At 45.0% G+C, this 27651-nt stretch overlaps 1 protein-coding gene across 1 annotated transcript in view; it reads left to right on the top strand.

Moving 5' to 3' along the window:
• Window positions 1–27651, top strand: part of LOC105836456 (cytoplasmic polyadenylation element-binding protein 2) — a 135663-nt gene that overhangs the window by 62867 nt on the left and 45145 nt on the right. Inside the window, exon 3 of the mRNA XM_012680500.3 lies at window positions 19045–19098. Within this exon, the coding sequence (XP_012535954.3) occupies window positions 19045–19098 (54 nt within the window). The remainder of the gene's footprint in view (window positions 1–19044; window positions 19099–27651) is intronic.

The raw sequence follows: 27651 nt of genomic DNA, 5'->3' as shown, positions 1-27651 counted from the left end.
GCGATATTTGTCACGTGAAGATTTAGTGGCATAAAGTGAGACATCGGAAACCACGTTTCATGTGATCGCAAAGTCCTCGAGCATATTATACGATTGCAAAAACGCGACGCACCTTGAGCGTGCGGCGAATGGGCGTGGAGATTTCCTCTCTTTCCTAATCGCCGTTGCAAAGTCGCAACAAAACGAAATCGCGTACGTTTAAGGCCATGTACAAATCAGCCGTCGCTGCGAAATCCTTGCTGCCCGTCGTCCATAGGGAGAACTCATCGTCTCTCTCTCTCTCTCTCTCTCTCCTTCTCCCTGTTCGCCCTTCTCTACGGGTTTAATCCCTTTCGACGATTATGCGAATTGCGAGACGCAAGACGACGTCGCACACTCGCACAAGTTTCGAAGTCGGGGACCGTTCGAATTTCGGAGCCATCGCCCATTGCGCCGCCCGCTCGTAATCCCATTGCGACTCGATTGTGGCCGGCACAATCGGTATAATCCCATTCCGAGTTCCTGCAATCTGGCGCGGGCTTATGGGATCTGGATGAAATTTCGGATTCGGCTTTGGACGACGGAACGCGCGCGCGCGCGCGTTTACGCAAACGATCGAATCGGTTATGTACCGGTTTCTTGGTTCTTTTAAGAGCAACACGTTCGCATACCTGAGCAATCATTAAAGCATACTTAATCACCAACACGTATGCGCGACAATTAAGAAACTATGCCGGCTGTGCGATTATGCGATCGTATTATGCTTCCGTATTATAGATTTCACTGTGTCGCATTGAAAAAGCGCAGCGAAAAATTTAGAAACCGCTAGAAATGCTTACTGTATTTAGACAAGTAAAATTGTATCAGAATATTTTAACCGAACGTTTAATTAGCATTTTATCAGGTTTAATTAAATACGAGAACTATTATTTTCTCGTGTTGCTCAAATCCAGGAAAGCTAGAAAATTCTGAATAAAAGTGTAGATTTTACAATGCGTACAATTTAAACACTATAATGTACTTATTTCAATTTGTTGATAAAATTAATTTCCACGCTTTGAAAGGACGACCGGGAAAGTGTAGAGCACAAAAGTGACGTTTTATTCAGCGCGTGTCATTTGTAATACTATATCATGCTTTTTCCTCTTTTGCTTTCTATGGTATCGTGATACCGGGATATACTTGGCCATTGTTTTCGTATAAAAAATATCGTGTATCGCTGATATGTAGTCTCTCCATGTCGAAGCCTTTAATGTCGCGTTTACAGTTTTAAAAAGTCATTACCGAGTTGGTAATCCGCCGGCGTAAAGCGCGCGGGATGCTACTTCAGCGGTAAAATCCGCGATTTCAATTCTCTGAAAAATTCACATCGCGGACGCACAACATCGCGATGGCAATCAACGGCGCCTTTTACTCGCTTAATATGCAAGCAATACGGGACGCCGTTGTCGCATAGAAAGTCTAGAGAACGTTTTCAAGAGCGACGTATGAATATTAAAAAAGAAATTAATTGCTATCTGCCAGCGAATGTCTCAGAATGGGTACTTCTCTCCGAGTCTACGTGCCTCTTCTGTCCTTACCGTAAGAGATAGCTGCCGACGACGAAGATGCTATCGCCGTGGTTATCGACGATCGCACGATCGTCTCGCGCCGAGAATTGTGCGATGCATACGATGCGATATGCGCTATTCTAATGCCACGCCGCTCTTTCCATCGATAATAAACACGTGGTAACAGCGGCGGTAGCGCGTAATGAAATAATGATTACATCGCATCGGATTTGCCTTTCGTCGAAAGTTTTCTCGTCGAAACTCCCGTTTCGAAAGAGACGCCGTCAGCCCTCGTCGAACTCGCGTTGCAGAATTGCGAGCTGTAATAATGCGTGTTATACCAATTTTCTATCAGGATTGTCTATTTTAAGTAAAACGAAATCTAAACACCGGAGTATGAATAAAATCTATCTTATGCATTAGTTGTTATATTATAAAAGTGAAAAGAGCGAGGGGAAAGAATTATTCATCTCACGAACAACTCGCAAAGCTGTAAAGTACTTTTGCATGTTACATTAAAATCACTTTCGGCAATCTCATTTTCATTTATGTGAGACTTAATAAATCTCTTTGTAGAAATTATTTAAATCATTGAAATAACAAATTGCCATTTCGTCTTTTTTTCCCCCTTAATGATGAAGAAGATAAAATTAAGTGCAAAACAAGATGGTTAAAAAAAAAAAGGTTTAAACTGTCTTCCGGTCCATTAAGTACCATCTCAATTTATTGCACTTTGTATAAAACCCTCTTCCGTATCCATTTCAATGATTGGCGTAGCATGCAGCAGCGTGTATCATGCATTGACCATATGTAACGCGGCTAAATGGGTCAATATGCACATCCGTATATCGTAGTTATGACACTGATGACTGCCTAATTGAATGAACTATGATCCACCGGGTGTCTTCAGATTTAATAACCCAATATTGAGCCATCCCATTGTGTCCTAAACAGGCCTGTATCGAATTAGCCTTTTTACCGTTGAAGACGCAGTGCTCCTATATGCATTTTACACTCGCTGTATTTAAAGCAGTTTAACAAAAGCCGAATTAAATGAATGGAAAAAAAGGGTACATCGTCTGGACTGTTGAGTCGCGTTGAGGCGTTGCAATTTATGTGTTTTGTATAGAACGATGTACGACAATGTCGTGCGATTATTTTGAATAAGAAACTTTGATCTACTTCGTTAGACTTTCGTCCGTTTCTTATAAAAAATGTTATCTAATTATTACTGGATATTTCTCGCTGGACGGTTCGTTCGTTAGCTTGCCGCTCGTAGGCAACGCGTTCGCGAGATTCACTAACTGGCGTTACACTGAACTTGCACGTTATATAAGGGGCGACTATCGGCGATCGCGAAAAGAATCAATTAACCGGCCCGGCAAAAAACCGGCGCGACGACTTTCGTTGCGTTCCAACGAAACAAAAAGTACGAAAGTACGCACACGAAAGTAAGGTCACTTTCGGCGGTGTCGGCGAACGCAGCACGCAGTCGGCCGCCGAAGAAGTAGTTCATCGCGGGCCGCGTTTGGAACCAAAAGTGGATTTCTAACACTTTCACCGGACGCGACCGCCGATTTGTTTGACAGATCCAGATTCCATTACGACACGCTTCGCGGGCCTAATCCGATTTCCGATCGTTCGGCCCCGAATGATTTATAGCGGCCGCTCGTCATCTTTACAGTTGCTTGCATTTTACCGAAGTGCGCTCTACTGCGCAATCTCACATTTCTACTCGCTTAACCCCCATTTCAACGTCACATTATATAATTGATCTTTTTTATTTAATTGGTTTAATTTGAAAAGACATGTTCTCTGCTTAAAGTCACCTACGGAGTCTGTACGTAAAATCTTTCATACATTTATTTCAATTAGTTTTTCGTGCCGGATAAAATTCGACCGGTATTACAGCACGCGCGCGCGAGGTGTGCGCGTCGAAAGCTTTGCTCCAAGGTTAATAACTCGGTTTCCAGTCACCGCGGAGATTGTATTACGACATTATTCCATAAGCGGCCAAATGTTTTCAGACGTCCCCCGACGACGCCTCGGGCGAATGACGATCGATATCCAACCATCGCCAACCGTCCGCGCCGGCACACATTCCGCAAGCGAATATTTACTGTCCCGCGATACCCGGCATTAATAGCGAATTACAGAACACGCCAGCCGCGTATGCTGGCACGTGACTGCTTTCGTCGTCGTCGATCGGTTCGAAAGCCGTGCGGCACAACACCTGAATCATCCGCTTCGTCCTCGTCGAATGAACGATTGATTTCCTAACCGTGCGTTCGAGGATTTAAAGACGCTCTTCTTCCAGCGGTCGATCGATCAAACTTGGTGGAATTCCACTAACGACCAAGTGCGATAATATCTTTCCGGTTGACACGCGGCTGTTCTCCCGACACCTCGCGCGCTCCCATTTATTTCCCACCGCGGATCTACGTAATTTATTTTACGTTGGTCTATCGATTTAATGGCGCACGAAGGTAACCGACCTTGTTGCGAAAGGAAAAAAAAAATGTCGCATCTCGGGAAAATAAATTATCGGCTTGCCTTTTTTTTTTTTGTATACCTCAAGTTCAAGAATAACATCAGAATGACGGAACGTCTCTCTCGCCGGAGGCGGCGGCGTCGCGCGGGATCGGGCGCGAGCCGATCGAGAGAGACCGGTTTTCCATACATTCCGCGACATTAATCGCTTTTGCGAGCGCGCGAATTCCGCCGGTGACTCGCCGCCGAGCGTTGTCGCGGCAATCCGATGCAACTATTACAAGGTTCCGAGACGGACCTTTGCCATCGCGCATTAACGTGCATTCTGAGCGCACTGCACACACGCACGCACGCACGCACGCACGTTGCCCGCACGACAGTCGGAGCGCACGTCGCGGGGACGTGCAATGCGCACGACCTTCGACCGGAATGTAGCACCGGACCGGACGTTGGCTATCGATCGCGTCGCATCGACAACAAACGGGACTTATTAATCCGCGTCAACAACCATCGTTAGCGCTACTAACTTCGCGATGGACAAAGGCGCGATCAGCGCGCGGGGTACGTCGGCGCGCCCGCGCGGGGTACGCGGGCGCGCCGACGTACCCCGCGCGCTGATCGGCCTTTGTCCATCAGTGGTTTACCTACGGGCCAAATCGCGCTGATTACGTTCACCCTAAACAGTCTCCCCTTGGCTGTGTTTGAAGTCGTTACAAAGGGCGACGATTATATTGTCCGAAGTTCGTGTTTCTGGGCGAAGTGCCACGGACGATAACGCGCCGGGTTACACACGGCCATTTACTATACATTCGTGACTACTCGTTATTTAGATAAATTATCGCCCGTGGAACGGGTATGGAAATTTGTGTAAGACACGCTGTAGGAAGTGCGGTTAATTAAAATTCAAATCCATGACCGCGAGATGTCAGCCTGAATTGCAGGTGCTTGTAATAAATTTAATTAAACCCATTAACTGAATTAATTAATGCGAAATGGATCAAGACAATTATCGTTCCGGGAAAAAGAAGTTTTACGAAAAAGATTTATTTTGATATCGAGGTTTTAACATCAGAGTTACAACTTGAAAATTTGCGATCAATTTGCATTAAAAAAAATGTATACTCATCATTATTAGAATGACGCGTATATTTACGTGCATAAATTTCTGTAATGACAAACGTGTACCAATCCAACGTATACCTCTATGAAATATTCCACGAAGACCAATCATTCAATGGTTTATTCAACTCGCTATACGCGTACACGGATACGCGTGATTTAGATTTTTGGTATCTCGCGTGTAATTTGCACATCGAGGGGAAACTGAGTGCGCAGGGAGGTTATTTCGAGAACGTGATGATCGGAACCGTGGGATTCCCGCGGCCGTCGATTCCGCGTTAAATAGACCACATCGATGCACCGTTTAATCTTCGATCGGCCGCGAAAGGCACCATCGACGGCGGCGGCGCATCGATGCCGTGAAGCCGGCGAACGGACGCGTTCCAAAGAAACGGGGGGGGGGGGGGAGATAGAGAAAATTCGATTGTCCGCGCGAACTCATTGTGACGCCGAGTGAAAATTGATTACGCTGGAATTTCTGCCAACGCCTTTCCATTCCAACGGCTGCGGATAATACCCCGTCGTCGCCGAGTTTCGGATTAAAACCGTTTACCGCGAGGCTCCGCGACAAGAAATACAATTCCGAAAGATTCGCGAGATTACTTTTTAGGAAAAACAAAAAAAACATCATAAAAGATAAGAATTTCTGCCAGAGTTCGATACTTTATAATTTTAATTTCGGCCCCACGGTTGCCAAGAGATTGCTGAAAGTAATATATTCGTCTCGAAGCTATTAAGATAAAAATCCAAATGGAACAGCATTGTACAGCTGACGATACTTGACCGCCGAGAGCGAAAAAATCGGGTCAGGAAATGATCTCTGTCACTCCTCCCCCTTTACTCTCCAATTATTAACTTCATTCGACAAATAGCACGGACTGCAACAATGGACCATTGTATCCCTCGACCATTATACCCTTTTGTTTTCTCCGTGCCAATGATCTCTCTCTCTCTCTCTCTCTCTCTCTCTCTCTCTCTCTCTCTCTCTCTCTCTCTCACACACACACACATCACGCCGCGCTGCGCGGTACGTCTCGGACCGTAGACGAAGACGAGGATGAGAGAGGAGAAAAGCGGAGAAAACCGCCGGGCGCCCGTTGCGGCGGTTCGACAAAGAGCGAGAGAGCGAGGGAACAATACAGGAACTGCCGCGGGATCATCCGAAGGAGGCCTGCCTGCCTGCCTGCTTGCTTGCTTGCTTGCCACAGCTCTCCTCGGCTAGCATCTGTCGTTACTCGCCGCGAGTGCGCTATTACCGCACTTAGAACGCGCGCTGGCGCTGGCGCGGCTTTCAAGCACATGTCGGCCTTCGTTTGTCATCGTGACAGTTTACGGTGTTCGCTCGCTCGCTCGTTCGTTCGTTTGCAATTCGAATCTACGGAACCTGGATCGTCCGGCGGATCCTCTTCCGTCTTCTTATCGCGTGCTCCTGCAACTCTCGCGTCATTGTCTTCTTTTTTTTTTTTTTACATTCCACGTTCCAGCGGTTCGCGACTGGGTGCTTTCATCTCTCCAATGATATTTGTTCTTTGATCTTTTGTACACATCTCTTTATTTCTCTCTCTCTCTTTCTCTCTCTCTGTTTCTCTCCCGAGGGAGAGAAATTCCTTTCTCGGTGACCCGCCTCGTTCCAAGTTCTCATTTCTACCACTGCACGTGGTTTACCTTTGCCCCAATCGTCGGTGCTGAGAATAACCGATCTGACCGTTTGACATTTCGCTAATTTCGAATGCGACTCATCGAGGTTGAATTCCAGTATCGATTCGCTTAATAATAGGGAGCCGTGGCGTGTATTAATCACTCGAAATATTGCTCCGCTTGTAGTAAATTTATCGTTATAATCCGTTTAGGTGACGCATATTGTACGCGCTAGGTACAATCATATGTTTAATAGATGCGTCTGTTTAAAATGAAGCATCTAACGAGCATCGCGCAAATTGCCCTAGTTTGAGTAAGAATTTAATATTGTAACTGTTAACAGTTCGGCGCGTTGTTAACAATTTCACACCGTTGGTTGTGACAACAATGACTAATCTGTGTCGCAGTAACGCGTGTAAATACTTGCCGATAAGCGTTATAGATAAGATTCCGACGTCATTTCCTCCTGCTGTAGCTCCGTCTCGCAAGAAGTGTAATTTCTTGATCATGTAATCGGTTTGCGAATCGCCTCTTCCGCTAATCTACGTTCCATTCTCATCACAGTATACAGAAAGTGGTTTCTCGAGCCAAGAAGGAACACAGCAAAACTCGCTACGCAAAAGTTTAACATTTGTAAATAAGCCAATTTTATGGTATGGCAAAGAAATTATGACGGATTATAATTTTTTTGTTGTCATAAAATCTGTTTAGTAATCAATTTTTAAGTTTCGTTTCCCATTGTCTCGCTGTTTTGTTTTTTTCGTGCGGTTAATGTTAAAATCTCAATCTCCATGTCCGCGCGAATAAAAATAACAAAACGCAATGCGCGTTTATTTTTTTGTCCACATATTGCATATTTGTTGCAATAAAGCGTAACTCAAAAAAAAAAACAAACGTTTCCAATTTTTGAATTGTAAAAACTTTGTAACGTTACTTTGCAACTTTGATGTAACAATTTGATCTACTGATTGTAGAGGGAAAAAAAAAATATCGTTAGCTCTTCACTCTCAGCGTGAATTGAATTTCTCATCGAAATTTTCTCTCTTAGCAGGTAGTTCAAAAATTGACAACGTTTTAGCTACGCCGTTGTCGTAGCAAAATAAGCGATACTCGCTCGCTTCCGTGCGAATCGTCGACTGATTTACACGTAAACATAATAACGCTCCTGCTTATCTGTCGCTTACATCGGTGTCGCTTCGCGGCTCGACTCGGCGCGCGAGAAACCTTCCGCGAGAATTACAATTTTTAATCAGCTTCGATTACGGGGAAGCACCTACCCGCCGCGCCGCGCCGCGCACGACTCCTCGCGTGTCGTTACGCGAGGAGTAAAAACGATTCTCGCGCGCGATGAAATAAATAAAGTGTCGCTTTCCACGCTCATTCGAGAAATGTCAAACGTTGCGCCAGCGGCATTCCCGCGAGCGGCCGCACGATCATCGGAACGGCCACAAAGTGTGTCGGAATAAGCGTTATGTACGTGCGGTCGCGTTGACAGCGTGGGCTTTTCTAGCCGTGCTGCGTTTCCACGACGCGTCCCTTCGCGGACATTCGAGCGAAGTGTATCTCGGCTATCATCTCGCGTCTGCAAGCGCGCGAGTAACACTCGCGCCTGGACCAGTACCGATACCATTTGAATAAAAATCAATACTCGCTCGTCTGAGATAAGTCCTTATTGAGAGAAAGAGAGAGAGAGAGAGAGGGAGACTCTGGAGTCTCAGTTACTAGAAGCGTTTTACAGAAGCATTTCGCAGAAAAAGCTATCCCCACACTTGAACGCCCGCTAGTAATAAAAAGTAACGAGATAACGCGCGGATTTTTACCGCCGGATTATCGGACTCGCGTCCACGATAACGCGATTCTGTTAGAAATCGACCGGATGCGCCATTTATCGAAGGCATCATCTTCGAAGGTATTCGCGAACGGGAATGCGAGAATCTCGTAGGATACCGGAAAGCTTATCCGAATACGTGAGACGGAAGAATCAAGACGGAGGCGGCGGCAGCTATGAGGGTTCTTCATCGCGCGGAGGTCGGCCTTAGGGTCGCGAGACCTCAACATGGAGTGACGTGGTAGTCGAGTTCTCACGGTACGAGATGCCGACGATGCCGCGGAACGCGCGGGAAAGAAAGGTGGAACTAAAGAGGAATCGATTTATTATTAAAGAAAGAGGAAGTGAATAATTATCTCGCTTGAATTCTCTATAAATATCTCTGTGGAGATTCCTTGAAGAATAACAGCGATGCTGCGCAAAAACGCGCCTAACGAAGCAAGCGTGTGAAGCGGGGATTTGTGAAATTAAATAATTTACAATAAAAATAATTGTAATAAATTAAATAATTTACAATAAAAATAATTGTAATAATACAGATGTATATAAAATTACATTGTTTTAACGTTAGATAGCCGAGATCCTGGCGATAGCCGAGGATAGGAGAGTACACTAGGAAAGATAACGTAAAGATAATGAGAATTTCCTGTCTGAGGTGACAGGACGATAATAACTGCTCTGTGAATAAAAGATATATTGGCAAACAGATAGACAGGAGACATCTTGATGATCCTCGACGTTATCGCCAGAGGCGATAGCGTCGCATCTTCCGTGTGAACTGAAATACGTATATAAGTGTATTTTCGAAAGTGATATATAAATCAACCAGGGAACAATCTTTGTTTGCGATTGACAAGGGAGATTGTCGAGCGGCCGGGTTTTCAGAATCCTCCAAAAAAGTAAAGTGCAGAGTTATCAGATAATTCACGTCGCGCGCGCGCGCGCGATAATTCTAAATCTTTCCGATATAGATGGAATTTATGTGCGAGGAATTAGCTCTCGTGGATGATAACAACGATAACGATATGTATTTCGTCATTCACGACATAGAAATAGATAATTTCTTCAAATTCTCCTACATATACTTTATCAAAAAAATAATATTTAACTTTTTGAAACGACACATTTTAACGTATCTATTTTCTTATTATCCTTAAATTTTTTTACTAACTGCCACACTTTCTTTATCATTCAAGCTTTTTTCTTATCTTGTTTTAAATCTAACTGAGAAATATGTATATAATGTAATGTATACAATTAGGATTTTTAGCAACGCAGTATGCGTTTTCTCCTGGACGATCTTCCTAGCCATTAACGAGCAATAAATTGCATTATACAGTGCTAATACTTGATAATCGCGGCAACATTCGCGATAACGAGGGACCTCTTATCGCCAGTCATCGACGCGTCGTGTCGTACGTGTTTGAATATTCCGTGAAATACGTTCCGCGTCCGGACGGAGGATCCCTGCATCCGCGTTTGCCGAGCAACGGTGCCCCGGTCGACACAGACGATTAAACAGTGTGTACAGCTGCGAGTGGCGGTCGCAAAAATTCGATAGCTCGGCATAGATAATAATATGCTTCGCCGAGATTCGCACGGCGGGGGGAACCGGCATTTGCGTTTAAAACAAACACGGCATCGGCGTTTGCGTATCGGGGCACCGGTTGGTTTGCATCTGCCGCACAAATCGACCTACGTGAGCTCAGCTCGTAAATCCACGGGGAATCCGAGGACGCCTCGTTTCGATCGTTATCCCGATAATTGAATCGACTTAGAAACGTGCACGAGAAGGCGACAGATTAGATAGGCGATTAGCGATTTAGTTTCAAAAACATGAGAACAGAAACGGGATGTAAATAATAGAAAATTGAGAATAATTTTTCGTGGGGAAATTCTTGTACTCCAGGAAATTTTCGAGATTTTTAAAGGCGCGATTATATAACACGTTTTCATCTCTTTTTAATTAATTGGATATTTAATAAATTTAATAGCTCGCGGGGAAAGCTCCGGCTGCGGCCCTGAACCTGATCCTCCTAGCGTTGTCGATCGGTACAGAACTTCCGCGTTCAAGAGCGTCTCACGATCGCGATCCTCGCCGACGAATCCTCGCGCGAGGACCCCACAGATGGTACAGCGCTTCGCGCGCGCAAGCGAGATATCGTTTCTCCGCGCCGCCGCCGATCCTCCAAGCGAGATCGCTAAAGAGAAGGCCATTAGTCGCTGCTCGTTAAGCCGGCGCTCGGTAAATCTCACATGACAATCGTGATATCGCAGGTATACGCGATCGCGCGTTACTTTCCCACTTCTTTTTTCTTTTCCTTCTTTCTTTCCTTCTTGCCGCTCCTTGCTCCGCCGCTACCGGGTGTTTCGCAATCGCGCGCGCAAGCCGTAAAAGTCGAGTCACTCGAGCGAGATGATCTCCCGCTCGATCGATTGTTAACAAGATCGTTTGTGGACGAAACCCGAAGCAGCGCTGGCAAATAACATAAAATTTAATCCGTTGCGTGACGAGAAAAAATTTCGCGAAAACGTGTCCCGTTTGCACCGTATTTGCGCGACGCGACGGGTAATAAAACTAAATTAAAACTAAACGCTCGTCTCGCTTGATTAGGTGCAATTTAATATCACTCCCGGGAGAGACGTGTCTTCATTTGCCCGGCACGAGCGAAATTCGTATCACTTTCCTCGAATGATTCATGCTACGTGTGCGTTCGTCGTTCCCTCTTTGTTTATAAGCCCAAAGAAATCGGACGGCGAGAGCAAACAGACTCCGGGAGTCTCTTGCATAGTAATTCGGAGCTGCTCGCTGCGCACGGCCAATCGAGCGCGAGGGGAATAATCCGCAAAGGTTTTTAGCGGCGGAGGAGAAAGCGCCGTGGAAATTTTATCCAAACGTACGGCGGCGTGTCGCGGGGAGGACAGGGTCGTTTGGCAAGAAGTCAAGTCGTCATGGCTTCGTGGCTCGGACTATTTTTCCCTCGGACGGGGGAAAAGATTCGAGTGAGTCATTGACTCGTGCCCGCGCGTATCTCATTTATTTCGTCGCCGAGATCATTTCCGAGAGGGAACCCGGTGGGGGGGGGCGGGGGGAGGAAGAGGGCGCATCCTCTTTGGATAACGCTTCGAGGAGCCCGTTACGGGATCATTGGTACTTTATCGTTGTTATCTGGCGAGCATTCGGAGATTCACTCCCATCGACGACGTGTACCTCTCGAGCGGAGAGACACTCGATAGGCTTTCGATGCGAATGAGGGCTTTATCGCTTTGCGTCGAGATTGTCGACGAAAGGGAGAAAGAGAGAGAAGCAGAGAGTTAGAGAGGGGTTAAAAAAACAGACGCGACTCGAATCGAGGGAAACAGAAAAAAAACTCCCGACTTATTGGCCGACGCGATCGGATCGATTCCTCGAACCGTTAATAACGCTTTCACGCTGACGAAATTGCAGGAAACCGACAATAGTACGTAATTTCTGAAATCATCTTGCCACGAATAGAGAAAGAGAGAGAAGGAGGGGGAGGGGGCGACGACATGTCGTCACAATTGTAACTTCCCGCATGAGAATGCGCTATAGTCCTCGTCTCGCGCGCGTATTGCACGCTTTTGCGTATTTCGCAAGCGTATCCCTGCAGCGCGCGCGCGCGCGCGCCTGTCGACCGCAACAGAGGCTTTTCCACGCCTGTACCTTTCGGTACTTCAGATAATTAGGCAGATGGCAACGCGTATTAATTTACGCAATTGAAAGTTGTTTAAGGCATGACGCAATTTCGTCGGGAGATCGCTCGGAGAGTTCTCGAGGTGTTACACGCGCGAGTTTACCTACCTTCCGCGAGCGCGAGCTGGTCGAGGAACTGGACCACCGAGGGCGCGCTTCACAAATGCGCCGCGGTACGGCACGTTACTTTCATCATTATTAATGCGACAAATATTTGACGGCAGATAAGCGGGAAGCTCGCGAATTCACGCGGAGGAAAGAAAGAAACCATAATGACATTATCACTTCCTGGAAGTGAATTCGTTTAGCGATAGCCTATTAAGGCACGCTTGTACGTATACAGCGTGAAAGTTACTCGAAGTACATATTGATTATATAGCAAATACTAATTCCATGTAACCGAGAAAGTCGCTTAAATGAGGGCTCGCATTGATCGACCGTAATAAATTATGACAACAGGATTTCGTGTAAAATCCGCTTTATTTCATATCGCGGCTACAAAAAAGCACATCATCCGGTGCATCTCATTTCAATTGTAAAGTTGGAAAGTAGTGAAAAAAAAAAGTCTCCCCGCCGAAGAAGCTGTCGCGAGGAGAGCGCTTCGACGCCGCACAATTTTGGCTTCCCCACACAGTCAAAGGAAATCTACGGGATTTTCTCAGGATATCTTGCTGAGAAATCATGATACTCACGTAAGCACGGGCTATCTGGCGAATATCTTTAAGGATATTTTTATCCGCATTAATATGTAACTGCCGGCACGCTCGCAACTATTCTCAGAGAAACGTTGTACGCTCTTCTTCGCAATCCTCTTCGCAATATCCGCCAACACAACACAGGTATTTTTTTTTTTCTTAATATATAATTTTTGTTTAAATTTCTTTATACAAAGCATTGTTCGCAAATACACAGAAAAAAAAATTACTCTCATATTGGAAACTATGGTATTCAAATTAACGCGATCATTGTTTCCTATAAAGCAACAATATATAATTTGAAAATCTTGAATTTCAAAATATAGTCTTATTTCAATATAAGTGTTATTTCAAGAATATAATATAATTGTTTTGATAATTTTATTTAAAGAAAATCATAATCTTTGATTTAAACATGTAGTATTTTTTATCCAACATTTTTTTCCTTTTCAATCAAGAAAATTATTCTTAAATAACAAGATTATCATTTTCTTGGTTAAACTATATAAAATTTTAAAATAAATCTTTATTCAAGTAAATCTTTTTGATTTAACGTAATATAATCTTATTTCAAGATTTCCGTTTTGAAACTAAAGATATTGTTGAAACAAGAATATTCTTTTTTTTCTGTGTATTATTACCGGTCATGCTTTGAAATAGAACCACGTGCGTTTGTTCGAGACACTCGAGAATTCGATGTAATATATCGCTCAGATTCTAATTACCTTCATTGAAATATTAATAGAAGACAATAGCTAGGGCAATTAAGGAGTAGACGTTTGTATCTTGTTCTCCATTGAAAACCGGAGTAATTCCAGAAAGCGGTTGCTGCAAATAATCTCCCCCCCCCCTCTTCTTTTTCATAAGAGCGAGTAATCGAGTGTACTTAAAACACGGCACGTGGGCACAATCGCGTAGGATCGAAACGTGCGCTCGGGACCATTAGATTTCACATGTCTCTTTTCGGCGCGTCGCATTCTGGAGAAAGCGACGTGTCTTGTGTGTTTCCTTTTTCTTCCTTTCTTTTTTCAAACACTCGTCTTCGAAAGGAAAATGACGATAGAGGATCACGCAAGACCCGCCGCGGAAACGTGATTGCTTCAGAAGTGCTCGACGTTCTTTGTTTCATTTCCGTTTCTCAAGGCCTTTCCCCCCCAACCCCTTGACAATTTGACTCGAAATTATCGTATTTAATTAATATCAGTGATATCGGAGAGAGAGAGATAAGATCGCAATAGCACGAGCGTGCGCCTCCGCGTTTGCAACAGCAAGCGTGTAGGACGGCGCTACCGGTGAACCCGTAACGAGATAAGGTCGCCACCGCTATCGCAATAGCGACGGTGTAACCGGAGGTAGCCGAGTCCCGACGTCCAGGGAAAAGAACATCGTCGGCTTCCTTTCCGCATGGCCACGCAGAGCGCACTTCCCGGGCCGGCAGGCTACCGCCTGTCGGCCGACCTCTCATCGAGATTTCGTAATTAAGTACGACTGAAGGCATGCGGTCGCCGGAAAGTCGTCGATTAACAATTAACTTCTTTACGATGCAATTTACGGCACTTGTAAAAACATTTATTATCCCCGTAAGATTTCACTTTGATACACCTAATAATCGCGAGATTCTAAAACTTCTTACGTTTGTTACTTACGAGAAATAGAAATTCTATTATATAAATATGTTTACAATTATATTTATTTGATATAAGATGTTTATTTTACATTTCAGTGCGTCATGAATACACGAGTTTTCTCTATTACTTAAAAGTGCAGAATGGAGAATAGCAAGATTAAAATATGAAAAACAACACATATTTCATTGGACACGTAGATGTAACTCACTTTTCTATAAACATGTTTTAAAATAAATTCACTTGTCACCTCGAATAATTATCAAGTAGCTATAGGTAATCATTTTAATCTTACCATTTTCTACTTTGCACTCTTAAGAAATAGAAAATAAATAAACTGTTAGAAAAGAGAAGAAACTCATTTATACGTGACACATCGAAGTGACACATCTTTCAAATGAATGTACGTATATATAAACGTTAAATATGCTTTTTGTTATATATACAAAATACTTATTTTAAATAGTATTTTTATCCTTTGAACAAATATTTCCATCACTATTTTTCCATTTTTACCAGCACTGAAGGGTAGTGATGATAGTTACGAAAAATATTTGTGCTAACGAAATAAATTTGACACTTGACTGACGACTTTATTTCGCAATCTTGCGGCTTAAATTAAAAATCTAATTTGAATCCTTTGATTTTTTTTTTTTTTCAAATTTACGCTACGTGAATAAGTTTATGCGCGCACGTGGTGACCCGATTGTCGATAATAGCGATCGATACGTGAATAGACGCACCGTGAAAGTAAAATCCGTGGGGCAAATTGTCGAGGGATAATGCTATTGCCGGCGCGAGAGTACGACAGACGTATCTCTTCTCCTGCTTTTTCTAGTTTATTTTCTTCTTCTTCTTCGATAGCAAATCAACCTTTAAAGAGCGCTGTATACGCGCGAGGCGATTTCGCAAAATGTGAAAACGACGGCTTCCACACTCCCCGCTCGTGGCTCACTCGCTTCTCCGCGCTTTGAGCGCGCGATCGTTGACAGGCACCTTTATTTAAGCGACTCTCAGACAATCAATATTTATCATCGACGCTCAGGTAACGACAGCGCCTTTGGTTATCTGATAAACGCGGCAGGAATCGACTTTCCTGCGGAAAGTTTGATTGTCCCGCATCATTTCGCAACCTTCGTATCGAAATATCTCTTATTGCGGAACGCCAACAGGCGAAAACTGCTCGGAATCGATACAGTTAAAAAATTGTGTGCGAAAATTGAGATAAGGATTAGACGGACAAGAAATGTAATCGAGGAATAAGGTTTCGTTTCGCTTGTACTCCCTATACTCTTTGGAGGCGTAGAATGAATGGCTAATTGGCGTCTCTGCTATAATTCTGCGATAATACCGCTAATAACTGTTATGGTAGCGCACGCGACGTGAAATGGTATCGCTACTTTATTTTGCCATGCGTAAGTTCGTCGACCGGACGTACGGAAAACGCTTTTTGCTTACTATTATTATAACGGTGTTGAAAATTAGTCACGACGCCACGATGCCTGCAGAAGAAAACACTGTCAGGCACGCGCTGGCGCAACGTGCTATAGCCGCGCGCTGCCGATGGCAGCCTCACACAATTCAAATTAGGATCGATTATGTGATGTGGCCTTGCTTCTTCTTTAGTTTTCACATCATCAATACCGATCAATTGTGTTGAAGGTAAAAACTTGACAAATACATACGATTCTTTTTAATAATGTATTTATTTATTTTTTCTCGTGTGAATATCTCACGTACCTCGGTATATCTTCAGTGAAGCGAAGAAAAATTGTTCCGTTAATTCAAGTGTTTTGTAAGGACCCGTGTCGCTCATTTGTTGACAAAGAAGTTAATGGGTGTCTTTACATCATTCGAATTAATATCTCTTTTATGATGATAAAGATGCTAAATATCTGCCTATTCAAACGTCCGTGACAAATCTCATGTAATACAATGACATTTAAATCACGTTTTAAGAGATCTCTAAGAAATTAGTGACTTCTTCATTAATTTAGTTTTGCGATTAAACTTTTTATGTATTTACCTTGAAAGAGATAAAATATGTGCACTGACAATGAGAAAAACTTTAAGATTTATTTGCGGGGATATAAATTTATGTCACTGAAATAAATCTTTATTTAAGTATTGCGGAAAGCAGGAGATTTTATCCAATAATAAACCAATTAATAATAAAAATGAGACATATATTTCACAGAAATAAAACTCACAGAAATACAATATTCCAATCATATCACAATCAATTTTTTTTTTTTTACAAATACAATAAATATCGAACGGAAAGGTCACGAGTGACATTTGCTTCTGAATATTTCAAATTTCCTTCCTGCTCGGTGCGTGCTTTCGAGAAACGTTCTAATCAGGAAGTCGACTGAGGGACTCGCAATACCCGAGCCCTCGGTACTTCTTACGATCGATCAATTGCAGAAATACCTCGAACGAATGGGAAAATTACATAGGGAGAGTTACACATTGTATACGCGGCGTTGCGTGACCAGATCCTCAAAGACGAGATAACGCACCGCGGTCTTCGCACAGCGATAGGTTCGTTCTTATTTACATTGGCCGAGAGATGTGATTAGAGGGAGTGGGTAGGTTTTACGGTAGTAATATACGCACGCGAATCGCCAGGCGGAACATCGCCCGGATCGCCCGTTTCCCCAGCGAACACGCATTACCAATCGCCGTTTAACACGATTATACCCACCTACCATCGCGGTACGTACAACTCGCAATCGTAATCCCCGCTCGTTACTCGCGAGACATTCCCCGCGCATGCCGAGGAATTCCACGTTTCTCGGATCACGCTAATCTTACCGCGCGAAAACGGAACAAACGGCAACTGTACTCCCGCCCGTTCGGGAACCTCGGGCTATTAGATATTTTATGCGTTGATTATACGGCGGCCGACTGGAAGATGGGAACGTAAGACTTACCGCGGTCGGTCCGATGACAAAATTTCCAAGGTTCCGAGAAACTTTCTCGAAACGGTTTCTGTAATTTCGACATTTGACACAACGTGCTTCGAGCGCCCTTCGAGGAACTTTTTTATTCATCTACGAAATATTAATCGACGATATTGCGATAAATCTCGGACACGCTCGCCGTCGGCTGACCTATAGGAATCCTCAAGGCCGCAAAAGTGTTGCTACACGAGCCCCAAAAATTCTCGATTCGTCAAGCTGTTAGCACGTCTGGCGAAGTCGTTTGACGACGCACGCGATACCGGTCTCTCGAGGCTCCTCCTTCGCAAAACGGACGAAGGGTCACGCTAATCAGCGTGAAAGTCGCCAACCGTTAACGTCATCCGTCCGGCTCGAAGGGAATAAAAACCGTATTAGAATTAAAGGCCAATAAGTTTCTGCGCGATAAGCGCGAAAGCGGAAGGTCGGAGGTGCAGGAAATACGACGGCGCGACGCGCGCGCGTTTCGAAATCACGTTCCTAAATCACAATGTTCCATCATGGGGAACTCGCGCGGGCTGGGGCCCGACCGGTCGGACCGAGGGCCTTAGGTTCAGAGGTTATCTTATGCCATGGGAATGTTCGACGAGGCGTACGTACGATATACGTTTGTACGTCGAGCTCACGACGCGCGCGCGTATGAAGCTTCACACGACATTATTTAGAAGTGAGGACCCACGTGTCCTACAACATTTTTCATTTCGCGAGAAATAAATGCTCGATCATGTACTTTTTTTTTTTCTCTCAATCTCGAAAGCGAAGGAACGAAGCGTGTTATTAAGGACAGTGAAAGTTATCGAATCGGCCAATTCTAGAATGTTACTTTTCGCTCCGGCGATAATGATACGTCTGATAATACGGGATTAATTTAATTAATCCAATCCTAATAAATTTTCACGGCCTGTGTGGTGTTCGTGTCATTCTGCAGTTTAATTACGCGGCGTATCGCACGCATTTACAGCTGTATTTGCGCCTACTCTATAATTTCTGAATTAATTTGCAATAAATTTTTGTCTCCTGCTTTCACTGTTGCACAGCAAGGGGCGCAATTACGTTTGCGTATTACAATCGTTTTAATGAATATTGTTTTATTTTACAAATCTAAAAGCCTTGAATAAACTAGTATTGCGGAATCTGGATTGCATAAACAATCTCGACGGTTTTGCGGCGTTTCAGTTTAAAACTTAAAAATAAATTGAGAAATAAGCCGTTCTCCTAATGCGATTGTGCCATTAATCGGGGGAAGTAGAACAAGATCCCGTTTTGAGTCTTTAATTTTGTGTCTCGCCGTAATGCCGCTACGAAAGCTTTAAGCTTCTTACACGGTCAATACACCTTTCAGCGTTCCTCCGCAGTCGCCTTTTCCCCCCTTAATTAGCGGTCAAATATTAAAGTAATAATAATTATTTCTCGTAACGACGCATTCTCTGTTTCTGTTTCAGGATTCATAAACTGCAACGCCGCCAACACACTGCAGTCGCTCGCGCAGCTACATGGTGAGTGAAAACTAGTTGTTACAGATCCCTCTTCTCCAACCCCCTCGTGCTTCCCCCTGCCTCGCGGGTGTATACGTCCCGCGTTACGTTTATCGTCAGAAGATGATCACCGGAGGGAGGTGAGCCCGCGGATTCAATTAAAATTTATAGTTACGTAATATCCCCTCCCCTCGATGCGAGAGAGGTATGCGCGTCTGCCTTCCTGGCGCGGTGGCAATCGGGGAAACGCCGGGGCCCTCCTCCGCGCGCGACGTTCACTTCCTCTTTCTTCATCGTAATCACCGCCGAGGAAGGACTGGCCCCGCAACCTGTACTTTGCTCCCGTAGCCGCGAGTCGAGCCGCGGCAAAGGTTTCTTCGTTTTTGATTTAGCGCCGCCGCCGCCACCGCCGCCGTCGTCGTAAATTTCACGCGAGAGTGAAGGGTCCGTCGCGGCTTTTTGTCCTCGCGAAGCAAACTAACGAGCGCCCGAACGCGGGCGCGAGGAACGTCCGAGAAGTGGACCCTCGTGCTTGTAGATCGATACTAGTGTATCGTGCCCGTAAATCGTCATTATGTAAAACGCCAATCCGTCCGCCTCTCTCTCGTTTCCTCGCAGAACCGCGAAGACACGCGGGCTCGTTTGTGCTCGTTAATATTTTTAGCGCCGCTGCTCCGGCGCGGCTCCGTGCGGCAATTTTAAACGCGGTGCTGAGGAGGAGCCGGAGACCCCGCGAGACGCGACTCGATGGTCAAAAGAATGCAATTGTGAATGCTCGACGACGCGATATCCCGCGCTGACGGGGAAACGCGCAGAACGAATTTTCTTAAGCGGATTGTATTGCTTCCAGGAAGAAGGGTTGATAAATACATCGGTTTTGTACTTTAATTAAATCTCGTAATGTGTGCGGCCCCGTCCGTGTGCCCGTTTCGTTCGCCCGTGTCGTTGATCTTCCGCCCTGCGCGCCGGGGCTTCGATCGTAAAGATGTCCCGGTGCAATTTCTCCTCCGTGGCGTTCGTCATTAACACCACAAAGGCTTTACCGGGAATGCGCCGCGCGAGTGCGAGAAGGACGGATTTATTTTCGTAACGTAGCGGGAATCCGAAAGTAATTTGCGCCACTCGTCTCACAGGGCGCCGCGTTTCAGATTTCATCCTCCGAGAGAGCGTTAGGTCTCGGATACGCGTAAAACTCGGCGGGTACATAAAAACGTTCGCGATGCGCGACACTTATCTCCTTATTGGTTGAGATTAGGACATTTCATGTTTCCTTGAACTCTTGAGAGCACGGCGTTATCGCAGTTTACGAACGTTAAATTAAAGATATTATCTTTGTTGCGACGCGTAAAAGTTTTTAAATTTAGATACATATATTTCATATTTTGAAGAGAAAAATATTAATAAAAAGCTTTCAGTGTTTCTTTTCGCTATATATAATACATTATAAGTTTTGAATATCTCTTACAAACGTATAGAAAAATTTGTAAATAGCGGTATGTTAGTCGTTGAGAATTTATTTAATGCATAGCGCAAAAGTATTTATGTTCGTTTTATAGCTCATTACCGCGTCGACGCGCGCATAAGTATCCGGGAAATCTTGTCTCCTAGGGTCGAAATTAATCGATGGAAGTTGTCATTATACGTCGGCATTAACGAACGGAAAGAAATAAACACCTTCCCGGTATTTCGGTCAAAGACTTTTCACCCGGAATAACCATGAGACAAATGCGAATAGGATAATAAACTTTATAATACATTTGGAGAGCCGAAATGAGACCCCGCATTTACACACACACACACACACGCGCGCGCGTGCATAATACATACATATTTATCGACATCAACTGAAATTCGATTTTGTTTTATATTGAATATTCACAGAGAAAGATAGATAGAGAGTGAATTAAAAAATGCCTTATTGTCGCATTTACTGCTAATTACATAATACATACATGTATGTGATATGATGTAATTATTATGTTTAAAGCTCTTTTTAAAACATGTTAGAAATTTTTAGAGAAAGAGAATTATAATTATCTTTTAATTACGTTAAACTTCTAAAAGTATTAATGTCCATAGAGATGTACGTGAATGGCACGAATAATCAATTAATTTAAATCGAATTTCAAGTTTACTTTAGACACGAGTTTGTTTTGAAGAAAAGCTCACAATTCGTGTTTTCAATTCGATTTGTGATTCCTTCGTTCTTGTCTGCGTAAAAGTTTTAAATGAAACAAAAATTGAACGTGTGCCATCACGTTTCATCGCAGATAATTAACAGACCTAGTCTCTTAAAATTTTGCTTTAAGACACTTTTAGGTTCGTCGAGTATGCGCCATTTAGTTACACTAAAGTAGATTTTGATTTATACCATATTCTCAGTGTGGCCGGAAATGTTTTAGTAATTTGATTAATAATTCCCTGCAGTCCTGATTGTATATGTTGAAAATTTAATGAAACCAAATCCTTCTCTAATTTATATATAAGATAATCCGCTTTGTGATCGTAATTATGACCACAATAAGCTCTGTTTTTCAATACATTATCAATTTTTATTGCTAACGTTACAATTGTATTAGTTGAACTATTCTAATACTTTTATGAAATAGAAAAAATGTAGAAAAAAAAATTTAGAAGTGTGAAAAAATTCTTAATTTGAAAAAATATGAATAGAACTCTACGGTTTAAAAAGTAATAAAAAGTAGATTCATGTAGCGCATGGATCTATATTTAACGCAGACGAAGTAGGATGGCGATAAATTGTTTATCCCCTAATTAAAAGGACTCTTGCTTTGTCATGCCGCACCGCACGGTTTTCCGGATCGCGCGGGCAAGGCCCCGCCGATTGTCGCAGCTACACCGACCCCTTATCTTAATACCTCGGCGATGTTAATACATCGTAAGATAAATACGCGTGCAACGTGTCTGCGGTACGCGTGTGTACGCCGTATGCCGCCGCGTAACATGTTTATTATACGTATATGAGAAGTCACGTACTACGTACGTAGCGCGCGCATACATAATACAGTTACGGATGCGCACGTAGGTTGTCGGCGTTGCTGATGTGCACACAACCTGTACGGTCGACCGCATTACCATACATATTGATCCATCCTAGAAAACGCGCCTGTGGAAATCGCCTCCCCTGACGCCCCGGACGTTGGCCCCGGGCGTTGCTTTTCGATAGTGTCGTCCACGGTTACGCTGGTTCGGCTTCTTTTTTTCCCCCCTTCACGGTCTACGGGTCGCCTCGCTCTCCCGTATCGCGCTTTTCGACCTGGCGTCGAAATAGTATTCTCCTCCGTCCTATTCGCCGGAGTGCGTTTCCGCAATGCCGGTACGCGTCGAGATACCGTAAGCGTTAAAAGGCCCCGTGCTCGGCGCGGAACAACAACGACGAAGATCGTTGTTGGCAACACACTTTCGTCCTGGATTCACGCTACGCTCGCTACACACGCGACTCGACTCGACTCGACGTTATCGTTTACCGTATCCGGAGCACGCTCTTGCAAAAAAAAAAAGATCTATTATTTTCCACATGCGGAGGAACGCGCGCACGCGTGGAATATAAAAGGAGACACAGGTGCAACGAAAGGAAAACATACCTGCTCGCTTAATTCGTCCCACGTAACTTACGATTTATATTTAACGAGACCGGATCGGGACCGTGCTGCTATTACTTTTATACATAGTATATATATATATATTACATTTTATCACGATGCGCGCGTGTTTCCCGGGAACGAAGAATCAACGGGAGGCGTTATACTTACATTGCGTGCGTGTAATAAAACGCAGCGCGTCGGTATCGAGTGTTCGAAGGGATAATGCAGTTGAAATCATCGCGGCACGAGCGGAATCTTCCTTCCCGTAAAGAACGCGCACACGTCCGACTGGAAGAATTTCGCTGATGACGTGTGATGACATCGCATTTCACAGGTGCAAGCGCGAATTCCTGCCGCCGCAGATAGTTGCGTAATTCGTATCCGGTTTTAACCCGTTGCATCTCTCGCATTACGGGCTTAATTAAATTACATTTTTACGAGCTCCGCGAAGAGATGAGAACGGCGAGGAAAGGGGGGGTGGTATGGAATATTAAAAATTATTGCTATATTTATGACACGCGTGAGGGGAGAACGGCGTCACGATAAAAAAAGACTATATTTATGCGCGAAACGTGATTAGCGTGCAGAAAATCCGATTAGCATCGTGATACTGGAAATTCCCGATGCAATTTCTATTCATAATAAAAAACGATTGTGAAGCTCTACGAGATATGGGAATTATATCGGAACGTCGCGTGATTATTTCATCTCTGTTAATCAGACCTCACGCCCGCCGACAAGAGGCTTCCAATCTAACGCATATTAATGCGGGTGCTCGTGAATAAATATTTTACATACGTTTTTTTTTCTCTTCACATTTCTACAATATAAATCTAGAAATCGCGTAATCGATTTCCCTGACATATTTTTAAATCGTCTTCAGACATAATTTTTCACGTGAAAAATGATACATAAAATAATATATTCCCGCAGCGTACCCTCCGTCTTATTGAAAGGCACCGATGCTAACGTTTCCTTTCGTGTTCCTACGGAGAGTTGCTCGCTCTCAAGAATTTTCTATCGACGTGCTCCGGTCCTCTCGCCGGGGAACGAGCGCGGCCTGAAATTACACGGGCACGCACGGGGAACCGCACGCGTGACAGACATGCCCGAGGTCCCCCGGTGATGGGACGACGATTGTTCGTACTTGCGGGGCTCTTACAGCGTGAAACGCAGCCGCGCGCATACGGAACGTCTTTCGCAATTGAGACGAAAGACGAGAGGTTTTCGGTCCGCGATCCGCATCTACGCGGGGGGACACGGAACGAGATTGGCGATTGGCCTCGTACTACGCGTCATTACCATTCGTGGCCCAGTGATTAAGTAACACGTGCGCGGCTAAGAGGAAGCACGAGGTATTTGGGATACGCGTGTATCTCGTCTTTTATAATCGAAAAAAAAAAAAAAAGATTTTTTTGCCATTTGTTATATAGACGTGTGTTGAAGCTTTCTCCTCTCTCTTTTCTCGCATCCGACATTCAGCTGCTGCTCGTGCGGCAGATTCGCGCGCATTCGAAGAATCGGCACGGGTTTCAAAAGAATGGTCGTTAGGCTCTCCACAATAGTAACCGCTGGTAATTAACTTCCTGGCCGGATTCAGCGTTGCCTTCGTTCGTTGAGCACAGAGCGTCGTGCGCGGCACATTGTGCAAGAATGTGCCTTTTCGCCTTGAACTGAACACGAGCGGAACCGTCTTACAGAAGACGGTAAAATCTGACGTAAATTGATTATAAAGTAATAACAGTCTTCAAAATGATAACTGTAATCAAAATTTGACCGTAAATCTTATAAAAGTGAAAAAAAAAAACTTGCGACCGGCGCTATTTTCAAGTTTTTATCACATGTTGAAACTTCTAGCTTATGATTGTTACAAATAATCATAGAGATCTCGTTACGCATTTGTTTTCTTTATGTAAAAAAGATTTCACAATTACATTTTAAAGAAGTACACCTGAATTCAATTAAAATTGACATAAAAATCACGTTCGATCGAACAGCTCCGTCTTATAAATAGGAGACGTCTGTTACGGTGATATTTTTGCCGCGTCTCATCCTTATTCTCGTCAGGCACATCGGGTCCTGTTAGACTCACAGGCCGCCATAAAAATCACAGTCGCGCGCCTCCGCGGGGAAGAGAAAATCTCACGATTCGCGGAATTGTCCTTCCCCGGGAGGTTCGAGGTCTCTCTGCCGCCGAGAGATAGAGGAGCGGAGTGTTTTCGCAACGGCTGCATAACTACCGACGGAATGTTACGTCCGACGGATCGCCGCGCGGGTAATCGGCGCGAACGAGGTAACGCGTACCCGCTAACAACAATCCGCAGGCAGAGCCTTTGACCTTTACCGAGGCGTAAACTCGTAAATCACGATGAGCGTTGACTACAAGCGGAATCTACACACGCCTATACCTGGTTGTCCGCGGGGGTTGTCAATGGTGTACCTGGAGGAAGGACTCAAGCGATTGTCCGTACGATTATTATGACGTTTGCATCGCGAACGCGCGGCGGAAAGCGTTTTCATCCGTTATGACACGAGGTTCCTTTTTTATTATCTCGCGCGCTCGTCGGAGCCGCGCGGAGCGGCTCCGGTACGTTGTTGCGGTTATTATCCTCGCGCGCTCGTTATTCGAAATGAGAGGGAAGCGGACGAGGACGGGCGTATGTGTGTGTGTGTGCAATTTATAATTACGATACTTGGCAACGCGTGTGTCTCGGGCCTGTCGGCTTTCCAATTTCACGCCGCTCCTCGCGTGTGGACCAGTTTCGTCGCTTTAACTCGCACGCGACAACGCGCAACGGTACGTCACGCCTTCCCGTTATTCCTGAAGTATGGAAAAGTTCCGTTCCCTCGAAATATTTTTGAGGAAGTGTAACCTCCCCGAAATGTCCCGTCAGCGCGATCGATACCGCTCCCCCGTGAAACGGAAGCGAGAGTAGATCAGCGGGAAAGGGGGATAGGGGGATGTGTCACTGCCTCGTCGCGTTCTCGACCCGAAAATCTGGAGGATGCACCGAATTGGCCTCTTACCTCGCATCCCCGGCTGCCGGGGCTGCGGTCTCTTTGCGTCGCGAGGAGGGAAAGTCGATAGGTATGCATAGGGCATGAGAGCCGCGGCTCTACTAATCCCGGAACCGCCGGCCGTGGACCGACGTTGCATATTCAGCGGATGCAGATTCCGGAGGCGCGCGTTTACCGCAGCCGGTGAAACAATACATTAATTAGCCCGGGCCCTTTTGCGAGAGCGTTAGGGCTCTCTCGCGACCGCTCGCGCGTATACTCGTGGCTTCGCCGCGGAAAAGCCGGGAAACCCCCTGCGGGAGTAGCAGTGCCCGGCCCTTGCCGCCTCGGTGTTTTAGGCGGGCAACTCATATAACTTCCTCCTATGTACGACCCACGGCGTCTCCTCGGTGCGACCATAAATCCGGGGGACGTTCAATATTTATGGGGGCTGCGGTGGCTCGGTTACTTTAATCTCTACTAGCCAGAGCGGAATACCATCAGCCCACGACGGACGACTGCATCTGGACGCCCTCGGATATATGCAGGTCGCCGCGATATGAATCTACGTGGCAGCTGGCTTTTAAGGCCTTTTCGGCCGCAAAAGACGCCGCGCTGCACCGCGCGCAAATATTATAAGGTCTCGGAAAACCCGAGGAAGTTTTCCGGAAACGCTCCCAGAATCATTTTGTTGCGCTCAAGAAAGACGGTCGCTAGAAACGTCAAAACGTTTTTCCAGCGGTGCTCACCGCGTTTGACCATCCTACGTAATTATTTCGACAGTCTAACGAAATTATTCTCTGACTCGCGTATATGTAGCTAAACTTTTAGACACTTCAGCAAAACCGCGTAACCGTGATCGCTTTCTCAAATACTTGTATATACGTTTGAAAAGCTAATGCGGATTTAAGTCTTACAAAAAGGATATGTACCTCAATCGAAACTCATGTCTCGAATTTGTACCGACACGATAATGATCTCTCTGATGATTTCTAACTGAGATTATTTAGCAATCGTCAATAATGACGCTTAATGGCGCGTCGTCCCCGTGAGGACGTTCCGCGCGGCGTGACGCAACACTCCGCAAGTCGCGGTCGTCATTCCGACAAAAAAAAAGAAACGTGCTGTTCGTTTATGCTCGCGTATCGCGTTTGCGTCGCGAGCTTGTTGCAACAGCGCGCGGAAAGATACCGTAGCTGGCGACTCGATGAGCAGCGCCGCGCGTTATGTACATGTTCCTCTCGTTCCAGTTACTCGAGCTGGAAAATCTCGCGCGAATCGAAATTCGAGGCTCGCCTTAACATCGCTTCTTTTCCTCCAGCATCGGATGTCGCGGTGTTCATGATCGCGTGGGATACAAAGGTGCACGAGCGAGTTCATATGTGCCGCGCGTTCGCGCTCGATTTCTACTCTCCATAAACCGCGCGAGCGCTCGCCGCGCTCTCAATGCGGGAGATCGGTGCAAGTTCGCAACGCTTCATTATTCCGAGTGCAGTAATGACAGTCCAACTGTGTGTGTGTGTGCGAGACGATAAATTACAGTATTTCATCGGCTCGATTAGAACGCAGAGATCCCGAAGTAGAGGAAAGAAACGCACGGTGTAAACTTGCTTATTTCACGGCCAGCAGCAGCGGGATACGCTTTCAGCCGGAGGTGCTGATTAACATGGCGGATATTTAATTAAATCGGAAGTATCATCGCGCGGCGTCATGGGCGATTATCATTTATTTCACATTAACCCTGTACTTGGCGGCCGAGAGAGAGAGAGAGAGAGAGAGAGAGAGAAAGAGAGAGGGGCGCTACTGTCTTTCGATTATTTACACTCTTACGGAACTAAACATCTACTCATCCATATTATTTGCCCTCGCTTAGACGCTACTCTACTCGATCAATAATGTCATAATAATGACGACAGCTCTTACGTTGGCCCCATCAGGTAATCGGAACTTTCGTGCCCGTTAAATGGGATAT

The sequence above is a fragment of the Monomorium pharaonis genome, chromosome 1 (assembly GCF_013373865.1).
Source record: "Monomorium pharaonis isolate MP-MQ-018 chromosome 1, ASM1337386v2, whole genome shotgun sequence".
Taxonomy (NCBI): Eukaryota; Metazoa; Arthropoda; class Insecta; order Hymenoptera; family Formicidae; genus Monomorium; species Monomorium pharaonis.
The sequence above is the reverse complement of the archived record's forward strand: the minus strand, read 5'-3'. Positions and strand labels throughout refer to the sequence as shown.